Source organism: Xiphophorus hellerii, chromosome 20 (assembly GCF_003331165.1).
Source record: "Xiphophorus hellerii strain 12219 chromosome 20, Xiphophorus_hellerii-4.1, whole genome shotgun sequence".
Classification (NCBI taxonomy): Eukaryota; Metazoa; Chordata; class Actinopteri; order Cyprinodontiformes; family Poeciliidae; genus Xiphophorus; species Xiphophorus hellerii.
Window position 1 is genome coordinate 2,907,333 of NC_045691.1, and position 8,307 is coordinate 2,915,639.

General features: G+C 35.5%; 2 protein-coding genes across 2 annotated transcripts; both read left to right on the top strand.

Moving 5' to 3' along the window:
• Positions 1-1,317: 1,317 nt before the first annotated feature.
• LOC116711158 (dynein light chain roadblock-type 1) lies at positions 1,318-5,078 on the top strand. Its single transcript, XM_032550543.1, has 4 exons — positions 1,318-1,432; positions 3,760-3,835; positions 4,120-4,287; positions 4,637-5,078. Exons 1-4 carry the CDS (start codon positions 1,430-1,432, stop codon positions 4,678-4,680), a joined length of 291 nt encoding a protein of 96 aa, XP_032406434.1. The 5' UTR covers positions 1,318-1,429; the 3' UTR covers positions 4,681-5,078.
• A 199-nt stretch (positions 5,079-5,277) lies between these two features.
• Positions 5,278-7,654, top strand: LOC116711159 (dynein light chain roadblock-type 1-like). Its single transcript, XM_032550544.1, has 4 exons — positions 5,278-5,916; positions 6,130-6,205; positions 7,200-7,367; positions 7,454-7,654. The coding sequence occupies exons 1-4, from the start codon at positions 5,914-5,916 to the stop codon at positions 7,495-7,497; spliced, it is 291 nt and encodes a 96-aa protein (XP_032406435.1). The 5' UTR covers positions 5,278-5,913; the 3' UTR covers positions 7,498-7,654.
• Positions 7,655-8,307: the final 653 nt, after the last annotated feature.

Sequence of the window (8,307 nt, forward strand, 5' to 3'; positions counted from 1 at the left end):
AAGTTTTAATGTCTCTATATCATATTTCCTAATTTCTTGTTTTAGCTTCTCTCTACTTACTGTATATTTTTCACAATGAATTATTACATGTTCTACTGTTTCCATATCCATACCACGCTCACAACTACCTGTTGGATGTTTACCTATCAAATGTAAAGTTTTATTTAATCAAGTATGTCTGAGCCGCAATCTTGTCATTAATACTTGTTCTTTTCGATTTTCTCCTATTATTTCCATATTCCCTACTTTCTTTTGTATATGAAGTAAATGACAACCTTTAGTTCCTTCCTCCCACAATTGTTGCCATTCAGATTTAATTTTGCTCTTAATAATTGATTTTATTTCAGATTTACAACACGCTATTTCCATAATTCTATTTTGTTTTAAAGACATCTTAGCTAAATGATCTGCCATATCGTTCCCTTCTATATCTTTATGAGCAGGTATCCACATAAACCTAATCTTAATTTGAGTTTGTGTCATTCTAAATATAACTTCATAAATTTCATATACCAAGATGACACATTTAAAATAGACATTAGTGATGATAATGAATCTGAACTTATAAGAACTTTTTCAAACGTGCTGTTCTCGCGCGACCTTCTGAATTTGGTGGATGCAACTGACATAATTAAAAATAAAAGTAGAAATATATATTTAGTTTGTCCTTTTCCTTACAGATGCATATATTTCGCGTGTATATATGTGAAAACGTATATATAAACATGTATTGTTTTTCTTTTACATGAGTTTTCGTCAAGAAATGTACATATATACTGTATATCTATATGTATAGATCTCTCTCCCTTCCTCCTCTCTGTCTGTCTCTTTCTGTTTCTTTCTTCCTTTTTTAGATTTTCACATATACTCAGATGGTAATTTAATTTAAGACTATCATTAATAACAAATGTTTTATATGGAGACGGATAACTCGCTGAGGCGACCCCTAAAGGGAAAACGTCGAAAGGAAAAGAAGAATATTAATAACTGTTTATTTTGTTTTAGATGTGTTTTATATAGTTTTTTCTAACTTTATTGTACATTCTTGTTGTGTTAAATGGATTTCGTGTTCTGCGCAACCTTTTTCTTTATTACACATATATTTTCAGAAGAGTACTGGTTTCTCAAAATATTTGCAATTGCGTTAATATTTGTCTGAAAAAAATCTAACTATTTTATTTCGCCAGATCCAAACACATTCTCAATAAAGCATAAAAAACTCAATGTTACTATACCATAATTTCTTTTATAGATGGTAATAATAAAGAAAACAGAATAAATAGAAAGTAAAAAAATCTTAAAGGTAGTTGACCGGAAGTTGTTTTTTCCTAGTTACTGACAACTGGAATTAACTTCCGCTAATTCCAGTTAGCTTTTGTTCTGACAGAGGATCCGTTTCTGTCACAGTTTACCCCCTACACACGTTGAAATGGTAAGATAGAACACCTGGATTTAGTATTTATGAATATCAGCAGGTTTTATCGCCACGTGTGGGGATGTATTGATTTATATTTGGAGGTTTGACAGGATGCTAACTATGGCTAGCAGAGAGAAGCTAGCCGGGCGTTGCCTGAGTTCAGAAAATGTTTCTCTTATTATTTAACTGTTTTTACTGTTTAGTGACTTTGGTTTATTGTTAAGAATGTTTTATTCTTAGTATTACTGTTTATATTTCTTTTCTATATATAGTAGCAATGTTAGCAGAAAGGGGTTATTTACAGTTGTGTTGTTGTTTTCATTGTTGTTTTAGCCCCTGTTTACACGACAACAATTTCTGGTGAAAATTGAAGAGTTTTGTTGCGTTTCTACTGTACATTTACATGAAACCACCGAATGTTTTCTCTGACAACGGTACAGATTGAAAACGGGTTCCAGAGTGCAATGGTTCTAAAATGTACCGGTGTCCGTTGTGTTGTAAACAGAATAAATGGATCTTTTCTGCCAGGGAATCCCTAGCTCATGCATAGTATGACGCATAACATAGCTGCTTCCTACAATCCTCAGAAGAATAAGAATCTACTGACAATGCTGGTGTTACTACAATTCGTATCCCCTTCAGATACGGTTCCTCCAGCGTCTCTTCACCGCGATGCATCGCCCAGGTGGCAAAATACCCGTGTGCTTGTTCAGCGCTCTTATCTAGAGAACTGCGGACACCGTGAAAGCTCGAAAAAACGTATTTCAGCAAAGTCATCCCACTTTTTTACAAACTGCGCCCTAATCAGACGCACATAGTGTGTGTTTTCCCCCAGTGTCTGGAGAAGGACCTCGCTGCAGCAAACATAAAGGGGCGGGACAGACCACTGTCAGTCTCATACCTTATTTGGAAATAGGACCATTACACTCCGGAAGTGAAGGGGGCGCTATTTTCCATATTATCCGCGGTCTTCTGTTTTTATTTTCTTTTGAAATCTGTGATACATCTTTACCTTTAGGAAGGAGTTTCACTCGCCGCATGTATTTGAACTTCTCTCTTTTATTTACTTCAGCGCAGCTCACAGTTATTAACAAATTCCGTAGCTTTCTGTGTACTTTTAAATCTGCTCCTTAGTTGCATCTTTTCGGGCCTGCTACTGCCTCTAGTGGTGGGGGTGGTAACACAACTAATATAATTAAATTACCATATCAGAATACCACAAAGTCTTTATTAATTCTGGCATTACTGGAACCGTAAAAGATAAAGTCCCTCACAAAACACCATACATTTTTATATCCTTTAGGAAGTAGAGCTAATTAAATGACATACACAAGACCTGAAAGTGGTTCTAGTTTCACTCAATGGCCAACCTGTTGAAACTGTGGCTAATTTTAAATACCTCGGGTCATTCCTGGACAGTCAGCTCAGTTTTGCTGAAAACACTGGCTATATTTTTAAGAAATGTGACCCAGTGATCTTGGGGTTACCCAACCAGAGGTTGTGTACAACCTCTAGTTAGATAGAGGTTGTTGAGTTAAAATGTTAAAACTTAACATTTTAACTTGAGTTTTAACTCATCTCAAGTTTTAACTGTTGAATGTTTTAATTTTTCATCTTTTCAGCTGGTTTGGTTACATGAGCTGCAGACTAACAGACAATCTTTTAAGAATACTTTCAATGGCAGGTAAAATAGTAGGTAATACTTTGAGCTCATATTGTGTTCCTCTGGTAACTATAAAACATCTATTAGAAGTGATTTATTGATAGTGCAATAATTATTCTTAGCCAAACTAAATGATAATATTTACCTTATAGCATCCAAAGTATTTTACTTGATGCACAAATTGTTGATATTGTGATTCTATGAAAGAGTTTTATTTTATTGTTTTAGAGTCGAAGAAAAATTTCCACCTTGGAAGACTAAATAGTTTAAACATATTTCTTTATGATTTTTTGTTGTTTAGAATGTCTTCATGTAAATATGTTAACAGAAACAAAACAAAAATTTAATTTTCATTGGATCATTGTCATGTAAACAGGGCCTAAGTTTAGTGTTTATTATCAGTTCCTGGTTTCTTTTTCTCTTCTCCACGCACACACACACACACCCACCCACCCCCACACACCCACACACACACACACACACACATATGCTTAATTGCTTAATTACTAATTTTCATTAGAAACATACATTGTATATTTGTTGTACAATTACAGTAATGTCCCTCTTAAATGTGTTTATTGATGTCCCTTAGAAGAAAAAAGGGGATTTACTGATCTGTGGTGTTTGACTTGCTTTTGTTTCTGAGTTAAATGAACCACCTGCTGTTTTTGATTTTCAGGCTGAAGTTGAAGAAACTCTGAAGAGGATCCAGAGTCAGAAGGGAGTTCAGGGAATCATCATTGTTAACTCTGAAGGTAAAACGTTTTAAAGGTAGAATGCAGAACAAATGTAGAACATTACCGACTTAAGAGAGATAAATATGAAACGTTATCAGGTTTCTAAATGGTTTAAATCAGTTTAATAAGCTGTTTTGAAGTGCTTTGTGAACATCTCTGATATATTGATTGAGATGTTGTGTTTTCTAGTTAAAATGATCTGAGAACAAGATTTCAGTCAAACTTGGACTCGTTAAAATGCTTCACTGGAGGCACGACTCTGCAATCTAATTACATGTTTGACCTGCAAATGTTCCTTCCAGGAATTCCCGTCAAGTCGACCCTGGACAACCAGAGCACAGTGCAGTACTCGGCCTTGATCCACCAGCTGGTGATGAAGGCCAGAAGCACGCTGAGAGACATCGACCCGCAGAACGATCTCACCTTCCTGCGGGTTCGCTCCAAGAAGAACGAGATCATGATCGCTCCAGGTGAGAGAGTTTGTCCTCCAGATTTGCTTTGATTTTAGGAGAAAATCATGGTTGAACATCTGTATCTGATGATTCGTATGGAGGACCAAAACTGACATATTTAAAAATAAAAGCCGGATTATATAGATTTTGTTTTTGTTTTTTCTTTCACATGCGTTTGACAAGAAATGTATATATTGTTACATACATTTCTTGACAAAAATTCACGTGTAAGCAAAACGAAAAACAAAAATATACATAATTCTTTTTATCATACATATGTTTTCATGTCAGTTTTGGTCCTCCATAGATTCCAGCCTCACTGCGGCGAGCCGATTCTGATTGCTGGTTCTGTCTTGTTTCTCCTCAGATAAAGACTATTTCCTGATCGTCATCCAGAACCCTTCAGCCTGAAGCTGCTGCTGCTCCTCTCCTCTTCATCTCCTGTCTGAATTTAAACGGCCAAACTGTTTTCTGTTTGCTTTGCTGAAAGAGAAGACCCCAGTGTTGGTTCTGCAAGGACAAGAACTGATGAAGGATGAAACTGAACCGATCGGGGATCCGTCTGATGTGAGATGGTCCAGATCTCTACTTCCTTTTTTGATCATTCCAGATCGCTCGTCTCTTAGTTTTCTAAGTTCTCTGCTGTTGTCTTTGTGTTGATTTCACATATGAAGACGTGCACAACGTAGGAAACATAAGTTTGGACCAGAACGTCTAGAACTCCAGAGGTTCAGTTTGATGCAAACTTTGGGTTATTTATTGTTCTGTCCCAGAAACATGTTGAAGTATTAAACATGTGAGCTGCACTACATTCGCTTCTCTGTTCATTGTTTTCATCAGAATAAAGAATAGAGAAATACAAATGATTTATTAGTTCAAATTGTTTTAAATAATTTCTAAAACAGCCCACACGATAGTGGCAATGATGTTGCCACTACCATGTATGACAGTTGGTACTATGTACTTCACCTCGACTCCTCCCAAACATTTTGTCTCATCTGAAAATAAAACTTTTATCCAGAAAACATTTGACTTTTTAACAATTTAATAGCTTAAAGTTCAACAGGGGGAAAATAATTAAGTGATCATCGATGAATCGATAGTTTTGTGAATTATTTCAGACATTTTACAAATATATTTCATTTAACTTGTGGTTTCCTGAAAGATTAGAATCTTTTTAACATTTCTTACTTGGGGCGGACAGAAAGTTTTAATTCATGTTTTTAATTACATTTAATTGTATATTCAAATTTATTTGTTTATCAGTAGTCTCATTGAACAGAAATTGAAGAAAATAATAAAACTAACAATCTTGAAAGTACAGGCAGTTTTTTGAGGTGGGGAGTTGTTGACAATTATATGGAATTTATTGTGAAAATAAATTAAAATTCTTATCGTGATAACAACTTTACCATGATAATAATAGACAATACCATAAATACCCACTCCTGTTTTTCTTATGTTTATCAGTGAGTTTTGTGACAGCATCACGAACGGAAGCTAAGAATTCCGGGTTCGCCTCCAGGACTGTGAACACACCAAAGTAGCCGTTGGGATCGAACCTTATAGTTTCCAGTCAGTAACGGTTCCGTTAAATGTCAGAAGATTCATTTTTGTTCCCGATTTCTCCAGCTAAACGTTAAAATGGTAAGACAGAACACCGCACTGTGTTCTTTGTTGTAAAATTCAGGGTTTTATCGCCTCCTGCTTGTATGTGTTGCTTTATATTCGGAGGTTAGCGGGATGCTAACTTCGGCTAGCAGAGAGAAGCTAGCAGCTGGTTAGCAGTTTAAAGAGCAGCGGTGTTTGGGTTGCGTTGGTTTCTGAGCTAAACGAAGCCACCTGTTCCTCGTTTTTAAGGCCGAAGTTGATGAAATAGTGAAGAGGCTCCAGGCTCAAAAAGGAGTGGAAGGAGTCATCATCGCTAATTCTGAGGGTAAAACTCATAGTTTTAATTAATGATTATTTATCTCTGCTGAGTTCATGATTACTTCTGATTTGAGGTCTCCATTCAATGCTTTATTAAAGGGTCTGCATTCAATGACTTAAAATTTCTGACTTTCCACTCAAGTCAGAAATCTGAAGTGCTTTATACCATCAGATAATTGGGACCACTGAAAAAAGAACTTTAAATTCTGAATACTTTAAAAAATGTCAGTATTCTGATATTAAAATCAAAATTCTATAGAAAAAGACAATCAAAGTTGATTGGATTTTGTTTAAAAATATATATGTAGTCCTCCACCCTACTTGAAAAACACTGACCTAATACCCAGAAATCTAAAGCTTTTTGAATGATCAAAGCTACAGGAGATGGTTAACTGAAAAAAAGAAATAAAATCTCAGAATTGCAGCAGAAATCAGATGTTTGAAGAATTGCAAAATTCTGAGGAAAAAAATGTTAAAATCATTTAAGAAAACAATCCGACTTTTTGAAAATGTTAGAATTCTATGAAATTCTGGGGAAAAGCCAGAATTCTTAGAAAAATGTTACGTAAAAACAGTTAATAATCCTAAAAATAGTTAACAGTTAATAATCCAGAAATAAAAGCAGAAATCTGTCAGAATTCTGAAAAAAGGCAGAATTCTTCTTTTCTTTCTTCTTTTTTTAAATAAAAGTTGAAATTCCCTAAAAAAGTCAGAATACTAAAAAAGTCAGGATTCTGAGATTAAAATAAGAACCCTGAAAAAAAACAACTATTGTTTTATTTTGAGGAATTATACTTTAAAAAAAAAAGTGAAAAAGTCAAAATTTGGAATTCTGAGAAGAATATCCAGAATTCTCTGAAAAATGTCAAAATTCTTTTAAAAAGACATTGACAAAGAAAAAAGTCTAAATTTTTACATTTAAAATGTAGCAAGTATTGGTTTTTATTGCCATGTGATTTCATGGTGTGTAATCTGATTACCCGAGTGTTTGATCTGACCAGGAATCGCCATCAGGTCCACTCTGGAAGACCAGCACACGGTCCAGTATGTGGCGTTGATCCAACCCCTGCTGGTGAAGGCTAAGAAGATGCTGCAGGAAATGGATCCCTCGGACGACTTCACCTACCTGCGGGTCCGCACTGAGAAGAACGAGATCATCATCACTTCAGGTGAGGTCCAGACGCCATTCTGAGCCATCAGAACTGGGTCCGGATCTGTGGAATTAACCTCCGGGTTCTGGCTTTTCTCTCCACAGATAAGGAATATTTCATGGTTGCGATCCAGAAGCCTGCACCCTGAAGTTGCTTCTTCTTTTTCAATCTTTAATCTTTATTGAAAGTTTATATTTTATCATCCACACCAACAATATTCAATGTTTCTTTAAAGATGGTACATCTTGTTTGTCCCAGGTTCTTGTTCTAGTTTGCTTTGCAGCGGTTAATAAATTTTGCTCCCAGAGGATCTGTATTTTTAAGTGTAACTAAGCCCCACCCCCAGATAAATTTAGAACAATTCCTGTAAAGTGGGCGGAGCCAAGATACACGGAGGGGCGTGGTCAAGACGAAAAAAGCACTGTTGCCCATTTATCCACTTTGCTCTATTTAGCAACTTTTCAGATTCTAATCCTCTTCTGTTTATATTGGAGTTTTTTGTAATACACTGCCAACTACTGGCCATGCACTGCATGTGCAGCAAAAGTTTCTCAAATCCAAGATGGCTGACAGATAAAAAAAACATGCTGAGCATCTCAGGAGTATCCAGTCAGTCGTTCTAGAGTAGAAGAACTCTGCAGGTAAAATAAATACTGGAACATCAAGTAACAACTCAAGAATACATCTAGTCATATATTTAGTAAATATCAGCTTTAAATATAGAGAAAAAGATAACTGGTTATCCAGTAAATTTGACATTATGCGTCACTGGATATATTTCAACAGCCATTGATATCATTAATCTGACAATAGTTTTATAAGATGCACCACACAAAATCTCATATTCTACTGCATAACTTGGAGATTTTTGGAAGGAAAAAAGTAAATTGCAGCCATAAACATGTAAGTTGGTTGAAGAGCCTATGAGATAGTGGAGCAACCGCTTGCCTCCCACATG

What these genes read in the sequence shown, in the direction of transcription:
- LOC116711159 (XM_032550544.1), top strand. An exon ending in CATCATCGCTAATTCTGAGG is followed by an intron (nt 6,206 to 7,199) that starts GTAAAACTCATA and finishes TGATCTGACCAG; the next exon opens with GAATCGCCATCAGGTCCACT. An exon ending in CGAGATCATCATCACTTCAG is followed by an intron (nt 7,368 to 7,453) that starts GTGAGGTCCAGA and finishes TTCTCTCCACAG; the next exon opens with ATAAGGAATATTTCATGGTT.
- LOC116711158 (XM_032550543.1), top strand. An exon ending in CATCATTGTTAACTCTGAAG is followed by an intron (nt 3,836 to 4,119) that starts GTAAAACGTTTT and finishes TGTTCCTTCCAG; the next exon opens with GAATTCCCGTCAAGTCGACC. An exon ending in CGAGATCATGATCGCTCCAG is followed by an intron (nt 4,288 to 4,636) that starts GTGAGAGAGTTT and finishes GTTTCTCCTCAG; the next exon opens with ATAAAGACTATTTCCTGATC.